Genomic DNA, 21064 nt, shown 5'->3' with positions numbered 1-21064 from the left:
TCAAATATATGTGTATATATAAGAATGTAAAATATGTGTGGTTCAGCAGTTCGTTTTTTTTAATTTTTCTTATCAAACCGAACCGAGCCAAATTGAATACCGAACAACATTTAAAATTAAAACCAATGCCTCCTGAAATGTTAAAAAAACCGAACCGAAAAATTGAATTTAATCAGTTCGGTTCGGTTCGGTTCAGTATGCGGTTTAAATCCAACCTATGCATATCTCTGATGTCTACAATTGAAAGTACTGGAATTTTCCTCGTTGCCAGAGTCAGTTGTCCGCTAATACAAAAGGAAATTATACCACTCGATTAAGCATGTTGACAAGAAGAGCAACCAAACTCAGAACGGGCGCAACAATTCTTGGATAATATTATAGATTTGATCTCAGATTTCATCAATTTGCGATCGGGCTCATTCATTAATGTCTTCTTCTGCTTACTTTCTTCTTCTTCTGGCTCTTGCAGCTTCCAACTGTTTTACAGGGAGGTAACTAACCCGTCTCCATTTCCACCCTACTTGTGAATTGTGATAGACGAGTGAAAGAATTTGATCCTTTTTCCGCACAATTTGAATTTTTCTCCGCAACTTTTGCTAGAAATAGTTTTTCGACTTTTAGCTCTGCTTTTCTAATGCATTAGTATCCCTGATTCCATTTAATTTCACGAGTTAATTGTACATTTGAATATTTCACTGCAATTAATCTGGATTTTTCGTATATTCAATTTGTGTTCACCGATAATTCCATGGATTTGTCTCTTGCAGTAATAATTAACATGAGTCGTTTTTTGAAATCTGCATGGTTTTACATTTTCTCTTTTTCCAATTCTTTTATGATAAGTGATTGCTTGTTTTCATTGTATTAAACTGCAATTGATCTATTCATTGTGTTCAAATGTATACCAAAAAGGCTTCTAATGTTGTTATTTGTTCTTATTTTTCAGTCGACAATAGTGTTTTCTTTACAATTGTGAGATATAATCTCAATGTATAAGAAATATCATAGTCATTTAGAGCTTTCAATTTCTGACAATGCTATACAATTATCATTTTTGTATCATTTATTATATCTTATATAATCATGTAGAATAATGTGCACAATTATCACACAGTAAACCGTTTTGACACCCTTATAGGCATCACAGTTCATATCTTTTGGTGCAGAGGCCGGAAAGAATTGAGGGATAAGGAGGTCAACCAAGACATTGTCATACAATTGAAAAGCTCAATCCAGACCAACAGACTCAGCTTGCTACCAGTTGTCCAACTCTCTTGGCGACCAAGGTCAGGTATATGGATTAACTGTTTTTAATCTACTTCTTTATGCTTCACAGATTCTACTGTTCTGTAAATACTAATTTCTTATTTTTGACTAGAGATCGAAAGTTTTAGAATAATATATCATATCCCTTGAATCATGTAGTCATCAATTTCTAATTTAGTAAAAAAATCTGACTTTATTTTTCCTGCATTAGGGTTTTCTTGTATAAAGGCTTTTTGACGGATGAGGAATGCGATCATATTATTTCTTTGGTAGATATCCTTGTCTTGATACTTCCATTATATCTCTTTGTTATGTGGGGAATTATTTGATGTACTTATGTTGTGTTTAGGCACAAGCTCCAAAAGAGAGAGTTCTAGGGAAAGGTGATGATTTAGGGAAATTTCCAGAGAATGAGTTGCTTACAAGTTCAGAGTCACTTTTAAACATGGATGTAAGTGAGTTTTGATATTTCCCCTATTTGTGAACACACTGTGTCTCATGGGGTAGATTATACATATATGTGCTTTCATATTTTGGAAAATATTTTGTCTGTTTTCTGGCCTCTCGAGGTATGAAAGGGCTTTTGGTGATTTTAATTTATTAGCATTCATGGATTCTTAACTTGACAGCTTTTTGCTGAGTTGTAAATCAGCATTTGATGGAATCGATTCTTCTAAGATACATTTCTGTGTCTGATTCGGAGCTTTACATCCCTCTATATTATGTCTATTATGAGGAGTTGATAGATGGGGTACAGATAGACAAAAGTCTATCCAAGATCCCTCCACTCCATCAGCTGTTCAAAGACACTTTAAACACAACTCATATTAATGAATTAAAATTGATAAATTTTAAGATAAAAATGAAAAAGGCCAGGGAAAAAAACTGCTAAAGAAAATTGTGACAACCCCTGCGGGAACCTTTGCCTCTTTGCACTTTTATTGATTTTGGAGCTAGTATATAAAAGTATTACTTTTTGTGTCTGATTGTAAGGAATTCGTATATCCTTTTCCTTTCCCTATAACATTGTAACTTATGTCTATATACTAGAGAGATAGCATTTGCGTGACTTTCCCTACAAGGTTGTAAGGAATGTTTATATAATTATGTATGCCTTCCTTGAATCTGTATTATTCAAAGTATTAGTAGATCAGAGCTCATTCCTTGATTACAGTTTAGGCCTGTCGATTTTTTACAAGACAACAATATTTACAGAGCCAACCTGCTTTACACAACCCGCTTGACACAATTATCATTTTTGTGTCAGTTATATCATATATAATCAATATGTAATATATAGATAATAGATCATATAGCACGATTATGACATGATAACCCGTTTTGACAACCCCTAATGAAGTTCAAAACTGAATTGAGTTGTACATAACCTTGTAATATGGCTCTGGTACTTCATTGCACTTCCAGTATTCTGGACTAGTAACTAATCTGAGAATGCACCTAAAACTGAAGTACGTAGATGTAGACATAGGACGCAAGACCATATTTGTGTCTTTGGCAAGACATTTGTAGCTTTTGTCATTCTGAGTGGTATTATTCTGCTTTCTAGAACCATATACTTGCAAGAATTGAGGAAAGAATTTCAGCCTGGACCTTCATTCCAAAAGGTATGTTTTTTCATCCCAGCACCTATACATCAAAAGTTGGTTGTTTCCTTTTACTGAACTTGGTGTTTTCTATTGTCGGCCGGCTCTAATTGCACTTCAGAGAACGGCAAGCCTCTGCAAGTCATGCATTATGGGGTTGAAGAGGCAAACCAGCATCTCCATTATTTTGGTAACAGAACACTGATTTCAAATGCACCTTTGATGGCAACTCTTGTTTTATACCTCTCGAATGTCAATGAGGGTGGCGAAATTCTTTTCCCCGACTCAGAGGCCAGTTAGAAACTATCTCTGAGCTCTTTTTACTGTTAGACTCTTGAATCATCCTTAATGAATTTACTTTCGAATCGTGACAGGAGTTTGGGTCAGATTGTGGCAAAGGTAGCAACATTCTGAAACCCACGAAAGGGAATGCAATTCTGTTTTTCAATGCGCGTCCAAATGCTTCTCCAGACAAGAGTAGCAGCCATGCCCGATGCCCTGTCCGCAAGGGGGAAATGTGGAGTGCCACCAAATACTTCCTCTTACTATCCAATGATGAGGGAAATTCCTTGTCCGAATCAGATAGCAGCGACTGTACAGATGAAGATGACAATTGCCCCAGTTGGGCTGCTAATGGTGAATGCCAAAGGAACCCTGTGTTCATGACGGGTTCTCCTGATTATTATGGCACATGTAGAAAGAGCTGCAAAGCTTGTTGAAGGCAGACTTGCTTCTATAAACTCCCATTTTGAATGAAAAAGATCAATTGGCAATTTGGCATTGCTTGTTGACGATTTGCAAATTAGTCCTTGTCCATATTATGTGCAAGGGTTGGATCTTGAAGTTAGAAAGAGTTTGGCTTTTGTTGAGCAATTAAGATCCAAGTGTTTCTTATTATAGTCTGTTTGGATGGAGTTATGGAGTTGTGGAGAGAATTTTAGTGGAAGCAGAGAGAGGATGAGATAGATTGAAGTTATCGAAGGAAAAATAATCAGTTTAGTTTATGTAGAGGTGAAAGATTTATAAGATTAAACAAGTTGATTATAAAGGTTTTAATAAAACATAACCTTCAAATCCTACTTTAATTAAAAAATATTCATTTCAATCCCATTTCAATCCACTAAATCGGTAAGATTTGAAAGTTCTTTATAGAATTTTTATAACAGCCGAAAATTTAACCATTGGAAAAAATAGCCCGAAAATTTATAGAGTACTAAATGCTCTTATACATAGATTTTTTTAATATTCCAAATTGAATTGTTTTTATAGAGTTTTAATTACCATCCATCCGAATAGAGTTGTAATCTAATCGAGTTTTGATCTGTTCAAATTCGGTTCGTTAGCTTGAACCCGAACCGAGCTTCAGCATGTTCAAGTTTAGCTCGTTAAAAAATAAACGAGTTCGAACTGAGTTTTAAGCTTGTTTAGAGTCTAAAATCTCTTTAACTTTGTACATAAACAAGTTCGTAATCAGAGTTCATAAATAAATAAACAAGATTATTATTTATTTATTATATTTATGAGTGAACAAACTCATCTAACAGTAAATGATTAACACAAAACTAAAATTTATTCGTAAATATTCTAATCTAGCCGGTTCGCGAGCTTTCGAGCCGAATTTTGACATGCACAAACCGTTCGTTTACGAACCAAAACAGTAATAAACAACTAATTTATAAATCCAACCACTTATGAACAGATCAGCTCATTTAGAGCCCTACATCCGAACTGAACATTAATAATACAAATTATTATAATATGTATCAAACTTAAGAAAATCTTATTGAGTCGGTAATGCAACAAACTTGTTGGGCATGAGACACATCAATACACAACGAATCAAAAGCGAAAACCTAGGAAATATCTGCTGAGAAATGATATAAGAAAGATGATGTAAAAATCTAGAGTTTTGTAGAAGAATCCAGTGAAGAAGTTGTATTCTTAAGAGAACAAGAAGATTTGAAAGCTTGAATCTGCGATTGACATTTGAGGTAATCCCCTTTGTTCTCCTCCAAACATTTCTTCAGGGCCTCCACATCACATGCTGATATAACCTTCTTCGCGCTGCTTCCGTCTTCCTTCGAATCCATGTTTTCAAATCCGAGCCTCCCTTTAATATGGCGTCGCCGTCGTCCTAGTTTCTCTACTCTAACAACGATCCTTTGGGGACTTGCCAAATTTACCCCCAAATCTTTTTATTAAATGGTGGCTTAATTTATATTTTGAAAATCAATTAAATTTTTAATTTTTTTAAATTATCAATTAGATATTCAAGCAACTTTTTAAAATTCCCAATTAGACCCTTGAAGTATTACTGAAATCTTGCTATACTTACAGTTTTGGTTCTTTTTATTATTTTTATTTTCTTGGTTTGATTATGATCGATATTTTATAATATTTTTAATTTTTAATATTAGTTCAATTATTTTATATTTTTGATTCGGTTATCTTAAATTTTATAATATTCTCAATTATTAATCAATTTTAGTAATTGAAAATAATATTTTATGTATAAAAAATATAACATATCAATTTTTGTTCGGTTCAATTGATTTCTTTTACTTGAACCGAACCAAATGAAAATTCAAAATATCATGAAAGTAGATATGAACTGAACCAAAATTTAAATTATCATGAAAATAAATATAAATCAAACTGAAAATATAAAATAATTATTGAAATTTTATTTCAACCATGAAAAAGATTCAATTGGTACGAGAAGGTTAGTAATTTAATTACCTTTTTTATAAAAAAAATAAGCTTAATTAACTTAAAAAAATATAAGTTGAAGATTTAACTGATGTTTTTAAAAGATTAGAAATCTAATTGACTTTTAAATTATAACTTGGAATTATGGACTTAAACTTTTAATAAATTGTAATTACATTTTTAATAATTCAAAAGTATCTTTTTATATAGTTTATATGGCAATCCATGCCGACAGGGGCGGAGCCAGTTCAGGGCCACTGGCTCCACCCTTAAATACCGATCGTTTTGTTTCTTGTAGCCCCCTAGTATTAATGTATATGTAATATTATTTCAAATGTTTAATAAATGAGATGATCAAAGATATGATGCTTCTGTTTAAGAGGTCCTAGCTAACCCCGAGTCTAAATTCCCTCCAGCAGTGCATGCCGAGAGCTTCTGTTCCATTGGTTATGTACGAACTTCTATAAATCACATAGAGACTTTTTCTATGTAGAAACAAATGAATGAAAGATAAAAGAGTGCATATGACTTTCAAAAAGAGTTTATGAATCTTATCAGGCTCACGTTAATGATTCAGATACTGTGTTGAAGCAATGCTTGCATCTCTGGTTGCTTCACTCTCATATTCTGCAGTCTCGGATTTGCATTGTTGGTTAAATTCTGTTTAAGAGTTCGCCATGGCCAACATATATGCCTCGCTTTGCGGAGGTTACGCTCTCTGCTCTCTGCTTCTTCTACTTGTCTTCTTAGCTCTTCGATTCGATTCTGGAGTTCTGTGGCTCTGCTGTCCGCGAGCTGCAGTGACTTCTCGGCTGCCGCCTGGGCTGCCATTGCAGCATTTGCAAGTTCTTCTTTCAGTTTCAACTTGTCCTTTGATATCTCTAAAGCAGTCTTTGTTCTCTCTACCTCTTGCTTCAGGATGAAAACCTAATTAAACAGCAGTTCATTTAGTATCACGCTTCAAGGTTTTCAGATAATTCAGAGACTTACTGTTGGGTCCAGCATCTGATAAAATTTCGTGACGAAGCTAAGCTAATTTCAGGTCACATTTGGTGCGTGGAAAGCTCCTAAGTAATCAATGAATTCAACTATTGGTCTGTAGTGACTTATACATTAGTAGTTGAATATTGTGTTACATTGTATATATGTTTTGTACAAATTGTAGTTGTATTCATAAATATTGTGTGCACATGCCAGTTCACACCAAAGTGGGTTGCACTCCCAAAGATCACCAAGTAGCTCAAGTGACTAAAACTATTATATTCAACCAAGTCAATCATTCTGCTATCCACTTAAAACCAAGGTACATATCCTACAACCATTTAGTTTGGGAAATTGCCTAAGGAAACTGCTAGACGCTACAAAGATGGGTAAATTATATTCATAGCATCTGGATTTTATAACCTCTATCATTAAAGTCAAAATCAACCAAAATTTGGTTAAAAACTAACAAAGATGATGAGGATATTTTGACCATAACTTTTAGTGATACCTCATCACTGACATGGATAAAAAAGAGAGTCGGTGATATAGTCAAACTTGTCTAGGTTATTTCGTTATTTTATTTTTTTATAGATTTTTGTTACTTTGAACTTTAATGATAAAGGATGTAAAATTCAAGGATTTTAATTTAGGGGCCATAATTATGGATGTAATTTAATATTGCATCAGAAAATTATATTAAGCACAGAGATAGAAGTTACCACTTTGTCACGTTCTTCAATCTCGTTTTTCCCAGCTTCCACTTCTAATTCACAGGCTTCCCTCCATCTAGCTACCTCTGCTTCAGTTTCATTTATTTCCGTTAGGAGTTCCTCCACCTTTTGGTCATAAAATCGAAGAATGAAGTAAGCAATGAGCATAATTCAGAAATGCACAGGAGGAAGCATTCAAGAGAATATTACATTTTGAGCCAACACCCTCTCTCTATCTTCCAACTCCTTTATGTACAGTACACTTTCTTCAATTTGTCGAGCTTGCTTCTCTGTGAGACTCTGTAACCTCTCATTATCCGACCTGGCATCAATAAAGCAATGCATAATAGAACCAAAGTCAGCAAAAGATAGGAGTGTCAAACAGGGTTATCGCGCTATAATCATGTTTATGTCATCTATTACATTTCACGTCATTATATATGATGTAAATGTAACAAAAATAATAATAGTGTCAAGCGAATTATCTCTATAAATAGTGTTGTCATATCAGAAATTGACTGCTCGACCAAAAAAAAAAAAGCGTTTTTCCAGGGGAGGGCCGGTGTGGAGAAACATAGAGCCTCATGATTGTTCACCCTGCCTACCTTTACCTAAAACTGATTTCTTATCTTCCTGGATAATTATGCAGCTAACGGTCTTTCAAATACCATGTCAAATAAAAATTGAAGTATGGTTCATTGATAAATTACCTAGACTCTTCCAGAGATCTCCTCAGTTGAGTGATTTCAAGTCGTAAATTCTTCATTATTCTCTCCACAGTTGAGGCCTGGTAAACCAGTGAGAAACCAAATATAAGAAGAATGCTTTTAAAATCATTTCATAGATGATACAAGCTTATGAGTGGCATTCAATGCAGCCTGCAGGCACGGGAAGAATTGTTCATTTATCTGCTTAATTCATGCCCCAAAAAAACACTTCAGTAAAATCTTCCTGCGGTTTTGTTAATTGTTATTTTGTTATTAATTAATCGCCCATAAGAAGAACAAAGGAAGTGAAAATACTAAACTAGTCCAGTTAGATAGCAGCCTATTACTTGAGGACCATTATTGTGAATTCTCTAGAAAAACACAAGCAACAGCAGAATAAGTGTGTTTGAGAATGAAGTCAGCAACAAGCATAATTCAGAAATTCACAGGAGCAAGAACAGTTGTGTGTCCTACAAGTTTCTGTTCTTTAAAACAAAAAAAAAGTGTGTTTTTAAGCATTATTCAAAATGTAATCGTGTTAACCTGTTAGGAGATTCTCTATAAGATGATCACTGGCATGTCTTATCTTACAACTGCTAGTCTCATAACCCCAGCTTTCTTTTATCCAATTAAAATACTTAGAAATTGTACATCGGTCAAATTAAGAGCTATGTTGCACATATGGACACGGAAACGGATACTGAAAACGTTAATGCTAAAACATAACTTCATAAAATAGCTTTTCAAACGAAAACGGACACGTACACAAAAACAACGCTACTAAAGAGGAGTTATGAGATCAATGACCAGGAAATTCTAAAACTTATTTTCACGTGTATTTTAGTGGAATATGCGGTGGCTTTTTCTTCATAATAAGGATTAATTTGATCCCTAAATTGGTTAGTAGGATCAATTTAGTACAAAATCAACTTTATCAATTTGATCCTTTAACTTGGCATTTACGATCAAATGAGGCACGTGTCACTCTATGATTGGTAGGTATTTGACATATGTCACTTTCTTATGCCGGCATGTGTCATTTTAGACTAATTTAATCTTAAATGAGTTAAAGGACCAAATTGATAGCGAAACTTGATTTTGGATAAAATTTGATCCCTAGCCAACTTCAGTAACCAAATGGATACCTAATTCCTTTATATTTTTCTTTCCAAAGGCAGTCTAATAGAATTTGTTGGGCTTATGGAGACTAATATATATAGGCCCAACTGAAGCGATGGGCCCAACTGCAGCGATCCAACTTTTTTTTGGGCGATTAGGGTTTCAGACGGTTAGGGTTTCAGGAGTATAAATGTAACCTCTTTCTCTGTAATCCGTATCTCATTCATTATAGTAAATATCCTGGCTTGGTAGTGCCCCCAGACGTAGTCATTCATATTGAGTGGCGAACTGGGTAACCAATTCTTGTGTGTTTTGCTTATTTTCGTTTATCGTAATTTCAATTATTCCTAACAACTGGTATCAGAGCGAGGGTAATTACGATGGGAGATGGAAAAACCCTGTGGAGAAATTCGATGGTTCGGATTTCGGTTTCTGGAAGATGCAGATCGAGGATTACCTGTACGGTAAAGATCTGTACCAGCCTCTGGGTGAGCAGCCGGAGGATATGTATGATGAAGAGTGGAAGCTGTTGGACAGAAAAACGATGAGCGTGATTCGCCTGTCGCTGTCCAGAAACGTGGCGCATCACACGGTGAAGGCAAAGACCACGAAGGAGATGTTGGAGATTTTGAGTTCGTTATACGAGAAGCCTTCCGCGGCTAATAAAGTTCATCTGATGCGACGACTGTTTAATCTACAGATGACGGAGAATATAGCAGTGGCGACGCATCTGAATGATTTTAATATGACGATCACTCAATTAAGTTCTGTGGATATTGATTTCGACGAAGAGGTATTAGCCCTAATTCTATTATCTTCTTTACCAGAAAGTTGGAGTGGCACGGTTACTGCCCTAAGTGCTTTAGCAGGGAAAGAAAAACTTAGGTTTGATGATGTTATAAGCGAGGAGATTCGCAAGAAAGAGTCAGGTTCCACATCTGGATCAGCCTTGAATGCAGAGAATCGGGGCAGGTCAGATCGCAGGTCTAAGCAGAATCGTGGCAGGTCTAAGTCCAAAGGGAGAGGGAAACCTGTGAAGGACAAGAGCCACATCAAGTGCTGGAATTGTAATGAGAATGGTCATTACAAGAGTGAATGCAAGGCACCGCAGAAGGAGAAGTCAGTGAATTCAGCCAGCGAGGATTTTGGTGATTCGTTGATTCTGAGCAATTTAACTGCAGAAACAGCAGCAGAAGCCCTGGTATTGAGTGTAAGAAGTCCTTTGGAGTCTTGGGTATTAGACTCAGGAGCTTCGTTTCATTCATGTAGTAGTGCAGATTTGATGGAAAACTATACCCCTGGGAAATTCGGAAAGGTTTATCTTGCTGATGATGAGCCCTTGGAGATTGTAGGGAAGGGAGATGTTTTGATCAAATCTCCGAATGGATCTGTGATAAAGCTGTCTGGAGTAAAGCATGTTCCTGGCCTAAAGAGAAATCTGTTGTCAATTGGGCAAATGGATGATGAAGGTTATTGTGTAATCTTTGCATGTGGTGCTTGGAAAATGACCAAAGGAGGCATGGTGGTTGCCCGTGGTGAGAAGGTTGGATCGTTGTACTTAACAGACAACGTTTTCAATAGCATTGATGTCGTGAGGGAGAATGTCAATGCAGATTTGTGGCACTGTCGTCTTGGTCACATGAGTGAAAAGGGGATGAAAGTGCTGTGTTCAAAGGGTCTGTTGTCGGGTCTGAAATCTGCTGATCTTGGGCTGTGTGAGGATTGCATCTTTGGGAAGCAGAAAAGAGTCAGTTTCTCTAAGGGTGGCAGAACTTTGAAGAAAGAGAAGTTGGAGTTAGTTCACAGCGATCTATGGGGTCCTGCACCTGTGAAATCTCTTGGTGGAGCTTTGTATTACATGACCTTCATTGACGACTCCACTAGGAAAGTGTGGATCTATTTTCTGAGAAAGAAATCTGATGCTTTTGATTCCTTTCGAAAATGGAAGGCCCTGGTTGAGAATGAGACAGGTTTGAAGGTAAAGTGCTTGAGGTCTGACAATGGTGGAGAGTATTAGCTTAGAGAATTCAAGGAATTCTGTGCTGAGAATGGAATTCGCATGGAGAAGACTCTGAAAGGAACTCCTCAGGAGAACGGAGTTGCAGGACGAATGAACAGAACTTTATGTGAGCGTGCTAGAAGCATGAGGCTGAAGTGCGGACTTCCGAAGACGTTCTGGGCAGAAGCAGTTAACACTGCAGCATTCTTGATCAACAGAGGGCCATCAAGTCCCTTGGAGAGTGGTATTCCTGAAGAGGCTTGGAGTGGCAAACAGGTAAATCTATCATTTCTACGAGTATTTGGATGTGATTCATATGTTCATATTGCTCCCCTTGAGAGAAGTAAGTTAGATGCGAAGTCTATTAAGTGCACGTTTATTGGATACGGTGGTGATGATTTCGGATATCGGTTCTGGGACAGTCAGAACAGGAAGATTATTCGCAGTCGGGATGTTGTTTTCAATGAGCAGATAATGTACAAGGATAGTCTGGGCGCATCTGATACTGGTGATGCAGGACCAGAGGTCGTGGACCTAGACATCACGAATTCTGGTGGGAGCAAGGAGACAGTTGTGGAGGAGACAGTTGTGGAGGAGACAGTTGTGGAGGAGGTAGAAGAACCCCAAACTCCACCGGTTACACTGCGCAGATCCACTAGAGAGCGTAGAGCACCTGACAGGTACACGCCTACAAGCAACTACATGCTGTTGACAGATAGTGGTGAACCAGAAAGCTACTTGGAAGCATCTCGTGGAGAGGATGCGAGCAAGTGGAGGCTTGCAATAGATGATGAGATGGATTCCTTGATGACCAATGGCACTTGGGAACTTGTTGAGCTTCCAAAGGGTAAGAAGGCTCTACAAAACAGGTGGATTTTCAGAATCAAAGAAGAGGCTGATGGTAGCAAACGCTACAAGGCAAGGCTGGTCGTGAAAGGCTTTCAGCAGAGGTACGGCATAGATTATACTGACGTTTTTACTCCAGTGGTGAAGCTGACTACTATTCGTTTAGTGTTGAGTATGGTAGCTGCAGAAGATTTGGAGCTGCAGCAAATGGATGTAAAAACGGCATTTCTTCATGGGGACTTAGATGAAGACATCTATATGAAGCAACCTCAGGGCTATGAGTCTGATAATGCTGAGCTTGTGTGCAAGTTGAACAAGAGCTTGTATGGTCTGAAACAAGCTCCAAGACAGTGGTACAAGAAATTTGACGGATTCATGCACGAAATTGAGTTCGTGAGGAGTGAAGCTGATCATTGTTGTTACTTCAGGAAATTGAATAAAGGCTACATAATTTTACTGTTATATGTTGATGATATGCTGATTGCAGGGTCGAGTGCTCGAGAAGTGAGAAAACTGAAGAAGCAGTTATCTGAGCGGTTTGCTATGAAAGATCTCGGAGAAGCTAAGCAGATTCTGGGCATGAGGATTCAAAGAGATAGGAAGGTTGGAAAGTTGTATCTCTCACAAGCTGAGTATATCAAGAAGGTCTTGATTAGATTCGGCATGCAAGATGCCAAGCCAGCTACGGTTCCTTTGGGTAGCCATTTCAAGCTATCTAAACATGACTCACCCAAGAGCAGAGAAGAGCGAGTCCAGATGGAGAGAACTCCGTATGCCTCAGCAATTGGCAGCTTGATGTATGCAATGGTGTGCACAAGGCCGGATATTGCACATGCTGTGGGAGTTGTTAGTCGTTTCATGGGAGACCCTGGTAAGAAGCATTGGGAAGCAGTAAAGTGGATTTTGAGATACCTGAAGGGAACCACTGAACAGGCCCTATGTTTTGAGGGCAAGAAAGTTATGTTGACAGGATATGTGGATGCAGATTTGGCATCTAGTGACCTTGACAAGAGAAGAAGTACAACCGGATATGTCTTCACATTGGGTGGTACTGCTGTCTCTTGGGCTTCAAAGCTGCAGAAGGTGGTGGCTTTGTCTACTGCAGAAGCTGAGTACGTTGCGGTGACTGAGGCTAGTAAGGAGATGGTATGGTTGCAGAATTTCTTGCGTGAGTTGGGAAAGGAGCAGAAGGATCCTATTCTGTACAGCGACAGTCAGAGTGCCATTCATTTGGCAAAGAATCTCGCCTTTCACTCGAGAACAAAGCACATAGAGTTGAAGTATCACTACATACGGCATCTCTTGGACAGGAAGATATTGCAGTTGATGAAGATTCCAGGCACAGAGAATCCTGCAGACATGTTGACTAAGGTTGTAACCTTAGAGAAGCTGAAGCTATGTATGGCTTCAGTTGGCCTTGGTAATTAAGTTAAAGGCATGGCACTACCATCAGATGGCGGATTTAGTCTCCAGGTGGGAGATTGTTGGGCTTATGGAGACTAATATATATAGGCCCAACTGAAGCGATGGGCCCAACTGCAGCGATCCAACTGGGTAACCTCTTTCTCTGTAATCCGTATCTCATTCATTATAGTAAATATCCTGGCTTGGTAGTGCCCCCAGACGTAGTCATTCATATTGAGTGGCGAATTGGGTAACCAATTCTTGTGTGTTTTGCTTATTTTCGTTTATCGTAATTTCAATTATTCCTAACAAAATTGAGGTGAATTTGTAATATCCAAACAATTTCTCATTGTACAACTAAGCATATCAACAATTTCTTTGTTAAATTCTCTTTCAGAAAATCTAGTGGTTTAGTGCTCTACTTTGACATTCTATTTTTCGTTGCTTGCAAAACATTGTGTAATTCCTAATAGGAATAACCCACAATTGCTATATTAGTTGTGTGTTCTAACTAATTTGGTTAGCAGATTTAAAACAAACCTATAAAATTTTAGCAGCAAGTATGCTTTACAGCATAATTAACTTCAGAATCTAGGCTTGGGGAAGGTCGGACCATACATACCAGGCTAACAACCTCTTCTTCACATTCGCTGCTATCTGATATACTACTAGCAGTAGTACTAGCCGGAGTTGTAGCTGTGGTGGTTCCTAAACTCTCCACTGATTGCTCAGCGCTCCCACTTCCCATCATGAACCCAAAACCTACTCTCTGCAAACCCCGCTCTGCAATCTGCAATAGCGCCACCCTCTTCTGATCATTGTTTCCTTTCAGCTTATTCAAATTCCTCTCGGCTGCCTCTTTCTCCAATAAAGCAACCCTCAACAGACTATTGATATCACGATTTTCCTCAGTCAAACTCACTATACTGTTTTCGAGTTCTCTTTTCTCATTCTTATTCTTGTCTTTATAAGCATTCACTTTTGCTTTTGCCTCAATTGCTAGCGTTGCAATTGGGGAAAATTCTTCCCAAATTGCTCTTGATTCATTGTCGAATTCCAAATCAACCCTTTCCTCGTCATCATCCACCCTCTCAATCACTTTCTCATCATCTAAACACTCTATTATTCCTATCAAATAATCCTTCGCTGGCCGAACGCAGTCCAAAGTCTTCAAGAAGAAGCCGATTTTCCCTTCAGCTTTCTTAATCTCGTATTCCAATTTTTCAATTCTCTCGTTGGCGAATTCAACTTCTCTTTGAACTTCTTCCCTCCTCAAGGATTCCTCATTGACCTTTTTTTCCAGCTCATTTTCCTTTTCCTTAAAAGAGGCCTCGAGTTCACGAATTTGTTGTCGAAGAGAGTCCCTCTCGAGAGAAAGGTCACGCATAACCAATTTGAGTTCGTTGCTGCTACTGATTGCCTCGTCTCTCTGCTTCTGGCAAAGAAGGATATTCTCCTCCATCAAGGAGGATTGTGATCGGAGATCTTCATAGGATTGACGGAGCGATAGGTGCTCGGCGAGGAGATCATCGTGAACGGAGATTTCCGAATCGGAGCCGCTGATTTGAGAGTGCAGGTGGTTGAGCGTGGTGGTGTCTTCCATGACCCATAGAGAATGATATGATGAGGGATCTGGAGTGGAGGATAGAGAGAAAATGAGAATGGGTTTAAACCTACCAGTCAAAGGAAGAATGTGAGCTTAGGTGATGAGTGTAGGTTATTTGAGTTTTGGCGCGCACTTCGGTTCTCCTACTCTACGCGCCTCTTAAAGCGTGTGGATATCTCAAGCCCAATCCATATGATATCGTTACTCTGTTGGGCTTTTTGTGTGCCTACTCCATTTTACATTTGGGAAATTTACATAGAAGTTCATTTAAAAAATATATATGTATATTATTCCATCCACATCAAATTTGATGGGTTAAACCCAATTTGATACCATTTAAAAAATTATTTCTAATATGGTATTAATTAAAAAATAATTCTTTGAATGGGACTGTTTTGAAACTATAGTTAAAAATTAACTAATTACGGCGCTATAAGCGTCGTAATGAATATATATTGCAAGGATTATAGCGCCGTAATGAATATATATTGCAAGGGATTCCTGTAACTTTTGGGCAGCGGCGTGAAGCCACTGTCCAAAACTAAAAAAAAATTATTAAAAAGGAATTGAATGTTACTTATCGAGATATTACTTGTACCTAGTGCATTTGCTAGAGTCTATTTTGAGGACAACAGGTGTGCACCTTGATACCATCGCTCCAATGTGGCACATGCTAATGATCTATTGTAGCACGTAAGATACGATCGAAGATCCCCACCCAACATCCATTAGACAACGTGTCCTAAAAAACTAGGAATCACGGAACCATCACTGGGGCCACCATCCACCGGTCCAGAAACAATCCAGCTACGGTCCTCAATAGCTTTGGACCGTTTTCTGGTCCCTGAAATAAATAATACTAAAATTATAAATAATACTCTAATTATAAATAATACTATACTAAAATTATAAATAATACTGTATATAAATGATACTAAAATTATAAATAATACTCAATAATAAATAATACTGAAATTTTAAATAATACTCAAATATAAATAATACTATACTATAAATAATACTCAATTATAAATAATACTATACTATAAATAATACTAAAATTTTAAATAATACTCAAATATAAATAATACTAAAACTATAAATAATACATGTACTAGCAAAGCGACCATCCCTGCGCTATTTGCTCGAACCCGGGGTCGGTTGCACATCATCATCACCATCAGATCCCGGCCGTCGCTGTGCCTCAGCTAACTCCTGAAAATACTCGTCGACAACATTAATACCAAGATCTCGGTCTCCCAAATCATCCGCCTCCTCTCCCCTAAACTCGGGCTGATCCAACACATGCTGCTCTATCGAAGCCCCCCGCACCTGCTGCGTCCCAACTGCTCTCCGTCTACGGCCTGATATATCAATACCACGCCTTCTCGTATGACGTGGTGTATCCTCTTCATCCATATCTAGATGCCTAGCTGCTGACGAGATAGGTTTCCCCACTATAGTCTCCCGCTCCATCTACACATATTCACCATTATTTAACTAAATTTAACTAAAATTAACAAAATAAAAATTTAACTAAACTAAATTAAACAAAATAATATTAACAAAATAAATTAACAATATAAAAATAAACATAATACAACAACTAAATTAAACAAAATAAATTTTACTACAACTAAATTTAACTAAAATTAACAAAATAAAATTTAGGGTAAAGTATAAAAAAAACCCTGTGGTTTCCGACTTTTGCAAACAAAGTTCCGTGTTTTAAAAGCGTACAAACGGGGGTCTGTGGTACCAGCCATTAACAAAGAAGAGATTTTTTATGGATGCCGTTAAGTTGGGTTGACCTGGCACTTTGACTGAAAATTGCACCAAGGGCAATTTCGTCCTTTCGCATCCCAATTGTGGTATAAAAGGCTTGAGAAATTCCATCCCCCAAATTCGCTCTTCCTCTTCTTTTTTGGTCCATACAGCCCCTGGTTCAAATTTTTCAGGATTGCAGTTCATTGTGGTATGTCTTTAAGTATTTATAATGGTTCTAAGTATTGACTTGGTAGGCTTTGTTGGATTGCTATTGATGCTTGGGAAAGTTCTTTCTCAATTTTCTGTGCACTGAACTAAATTTGTCAAGTAAAATTTTTCAAGCCAAATAATTGCCCTTGGTGCAATTTTCAGTCAAAGTGACAGGTCAGCCCAACTTAACGGCATCCATAAAAAATGCCTTCTTTGTTAACGGCTGGTACCACAGACCCCCGTTTGTACGCTTTTAAAACACGGGACCTTGTTTTCAAAAGTCGGAAACCACATGGTTTTTTTTTTGTACTTTACCCTAAAATTTATAACATACAAATTTAACTAAATTAAATTAAACAAAATAAAATTTACAACAACTAAATTTACCTAAAATTAACAAAATAAAATTTACAACATAAAAATCAACAAAACTAAATTAAACAAAATAAAATTTACAACAACTACATTTAACTATGATTAACAAAATAAAATTTACAACATAAAAATTAACAAAAATAAAAATTATAATCAAATTAATAAAATAAAAATAACAATAATTAACAATAATAAAAATTATAACAAAATTAAATTAACTTAAGAAAAAATTAATAAATTCATAATTCGTCACACGGGCGTGAGGCTATCACGCTCTCATATAGGTGAGGACGTGAGGCCATCACGCCTCACCACAGGTGGTGCGGCGTGATGTTCATACGCCGCACCAAAGGTGACGACGTGATGGCCTCACGCCCCACCCCCGATTCCGAAATCCCCAATAATCCAAATTCGATTAAAAAAAACACCCAAAAATCAACAAAATCAAACAGATTTTCGTACCATTAGTGTTTTTCCTTTGTCGTCCCTCCCCCGATCCATGTTTTCATTGATAAATTAGTCCGGATTTGATCCAAGAGAGTTTAGGGTGTTTGAGAGGTTTTGAGAATTTTCAAATTTGTCCAAAAGGTATTTCGGTCTATTCCCGAGACTAAGTATGAGAATTAATGGCTAGATAACAGAATGATACTTAGTATTTCAATCTTTTTAGGTTTCCGCGATATCAGTACCATACACCCAATTCTGTTCTTTTTCTTTCTTTATTGAATTAAGGTTGTTGATAAAATACTCTAAAATAACCTATACTATGCGATGCACGGGATATAAATTTTTTATATAATTTAGATAAATTAATAAATTGATATATTTACTTTTAAGTAATTATATATCATGCTATGAAATTTTTTTATATTATGTATATTTGAAATTAATATACATTTTTTATTGATAATGCAAATTAAATTAAATTAATTTTAAAAATAATTGATTAATTTTTTTTATAGAATTTTAATTCAAGGTGAATGATTTATTTATGTTTACACTTTTTTTTATAATTTTAATATATTTTCATATTTTTTATAATTGGAATTCTCTGAAACAATAATAATAAAATAAAATAGGGGATTAATTAAAAAAAATATTAGAATATAATGAAAAACCAAAAATTGAATCAAATTAAAATTAAAATTAAATATTATAGTTGCGATACAAAAGAATTACAATCTATGTTAAAGAAAAATTGAATTAGACTACAATTAAAATTCAATAGTATATCTACGATACAAAAAAAATTACAATCTATGTTAAAATGGAAGCAACATCAATATATTATGCTATAAACTATTACAATCAATACTTTAGGTAAATTACATACGTGGTGTACAACCTTTACTCATTTTCACACTTTGGTGTACAACCTTCAATTTTGCACACTAAAGTGTACAATCTTATGGTGACCTCCCACTAAAGTGTACAACAGGTAATTGTGACTGGTCAACCCGAAGTCAACGCGCCACATCACCATTTTGACTCCTCTAAAAGTAAAAAAATGACCCACTTAATATGAAATTATTTTTGTACCCTTTATTCTTTATATAATTACTAAAAAAACCCTTTCTTCTTCCTCCAATTTTTTTTTACAATTTCTCTCTCTAAAGCTTCCACTCTTTTTACCCTTTCTCTCTCTAAGTCCTATCTCTCTCTAAAGGGACTTTGAAATTTACCCATCTCTCTTCATCTTCTTCCCTCTTCAACTTGATTTCTTTCTCTCTCTCTCCAAATTTCTTTCTCTCTCTCTAACCTCTCTCTAGTTAAATCACAACAATACCATTTTTGTCTCTTGAAAAAATCACAGGTTCATACATCAAAAGCATAATCAATTTCGTACTCCAACTAGAATTATTCTCCATTATTACAGTCTTAAACCCACAACATCAAAGCCCCAAAAAAATTGAGAACTAAATCGAAATAATAAACAGCCATAGCAGAGTACCAATCTGCTTTGAAATAAAAAAATATCAGTGCCGCCATCGTCAACATGCTTTTCTAATGTCGATTCCGATCTTCACCGCGAATCATCCATGTCCTCTAACCTCCATTGCATAAAGAGAGTTCATAAATGGATTTATTCCAGCCCCTTGATAATTTTTAGCAATTGAAATTAGAAGTCGTATGTTAGATTTTATCATTTTGTCTTTGCATAATCTGCCATAGTTCAAGTTCAGCCCACTCTTCTCTCTCTGATCAATTCCTGCAGCAGCAGCCCACTGTATAAAGGTAGGCTCACTTCCACAACGCTCTACAAGCTCCGCATACAGCCCTTCAAAGTTTTAATAGGTCCTGAATTACATCACGAAAAAAGAGATATTTATAATCTGAGAAAATGGAGTGGAAAACTGATTGGTGCGAAAACTGAGAAAATGCAATCAGATTCTTTGATGGAGTTTCCCATGGACTGTTCTTCTCTTAGTTCAGTTTCAGAAGTCACTGATTCCCCTATGACAGTGGCTCGTACTGTTTAGGAAGCTGGTACTCGGGGATAATTTGATTACTCTTGGCGGGAAAGAGAGATTGAAAGTTAGAGAGAAAGGGAAAGATAGAGAAATTGATAGCTTTTAGAGAGGGAAAGTGAAAGATATGAAAGCTTTTAGAGAGAGAGAAGAGTTAGGGAAAGAAATGGAAGAGAGAGGGAGTGGGTTCTATTTTTTTTCAATTGGGATAATTGGGAAGGGACGAGGGTATTTTAGTAATTCAATATTAGGGATGTGAATTTTTGACTTTTAAAGTGGTCAAAATGCTGACGTGGCAACGTTGACTTGCGTTGACCGGTCATAAATACCGGCTGTACACTTTAGTGGGAGGTCACCAGAAGGTTGTACATTTTAGTGTGCAAAATTAAAGGTTATACACCAAAGTGTGATAACAGGTAAATGTTGTACACCACGTATGTAATTTACCCTCAATACTTTTCTAATGTTGCACATGAAGAAACTTTATCAATTCAATATGTTACGTATAAAAAAATAAAATTCATATCACAAATTCATCTTGATGATAATCATTGTGCTTGATGGAATTTCAAGATCACCAAGTATCGAATTTAATTATTCATTCCGCTACAATAACCCAATATATCCAATTGAATCAGCTTAAGATGATGATTTCTTCTATTTTCATCTCATAATATCTCATCAAGACATTCAATCAATTTGTTCTTCATTCTTTCACTGTATAGAATATCAGCCACGCTCGCAAATATCACTTATTTGACTTCGTTTATATTTTCTAATAATCATATATTCTTGAATTTCGTAAGCAAGAAAAACAAACAAAAGAATAGAAAACAAAAATAAAGGGACAAAAAATATAATTAAGAGAGAACTATCTTCCTCTCGTTTTTTTTTCGAAAATAAAAGAGAATGTCAAGATATAAGCATATAAAGAAAGTAAAAATATTTTTTGCCAATTAATTAAATTTTTTATTTTTTCGTATGAAATATTAAGTCCATAAATGAAATTTAGTTAAATAGAATTAAATCGTAATTTATAACCACTCAGTACAAAAAAAAATGTTTTATAGTTAATATGTGGAATTAATTCTATTTAATTAGAATCATTATGCTCAACATTTGAGAATTTGAAGAGATTCAAATAATAATTTTTAATTAATATTTTCCAACAACTTGTCTTATAATCATGTTTCATTTTCATCTGTTAAAAACTCTTGAAATGCTAACAATTTTGTACAAAACAATATAATAGTTAAAAACTATATAAGCCAATGCGGTAAAAGCAATTAT

At 36.1% G+C, this 21064-nt stretch overlaps 2 protein-coding genes across 3 annotated transcripts; one reads left to right on the top strand and one right to left on the bottom strand.

The window, feature by feature from the left end:
• The first annotated feature begins 279 nt into the window (after window positions 1-279).
• On the top strand, window positions 280-3747 carry LOC136225312 (probable prolyl 4-hydroxylase 12). The gene is made up of 7 exons (XM_066013424.1): window positions 280-491; window positions 1167-1286; window positions 1478-1535; window positions 1616-1717; window positions 2834-2891; window positions 2992-3161; window positions 3245-3747. Exons 1-7 carry the CDS (start codon window positions 427-429, stop codon window positions 3587-3589), a joined length of 918 nt encoding a protein of 305 aa, XP_065869496.1. The 5' UTR covers window positions 280-426; the 3' UTR covers window positions 3590-3747.
• A 1959-nt stretch (window positions 3748-5706) lies between these two features.
• On the bottom strand, window positions 5707-15012 carry LOC136225286 (uncharacterized protein At3g49055). 2 transcript variants are annotated; one of them, XM_066013422.1, is made up of 5 exons: window positions 13971-15012; window positions 7984-8060; window positions 7484-7595; window positions 7286-7399; window positions 5707-6506 (listed from the first exon to the last, which is right to left on the bottom strand). In XM_066013422.1, exons 1-5 carry the CDS (start codon window positions 14949-14951, stop codon window positions 6153-6155), a joined length of 1638 nt encoding a protein of 545 aa, XP_065869494.1. In that variant the 5' UTR covers window positions 14952-15012; the 3' UTR covers window positions 5707-6152. The 2 variants fall into 2 exon arrangements, with proteins under 2 accessions (XP_065869494.1, XP_065869493.1); XM_066013421.1 differs by having other exon boundaries at window positions 5710-6506; window positions 7283-7399; window positions 13971-15011.
• Window positions 15013-21064: the final 6052 nt, after the last annotated feature.

Source organism: Euphorbia lathyris, chromosome 1, assembly GCF_963576675.1.
Source record: "Euphorbia lathyris chromosome 1, ddEupLath1.1, whole genome shotgun sequence".
Classification (NCBI taxonomy): domain Eukaryota; kingdom Viridiplantae; phylum Streptophyta; class Magnoliopsida; order Malpighiales; family Euphorbiaceae; genus Euphorbia; species Euphorbia lathyris.
Note: the sequence above shows the minus strand (reverse complement) of the source record. Positions and strands in the feature narration are given on the sequence as shown.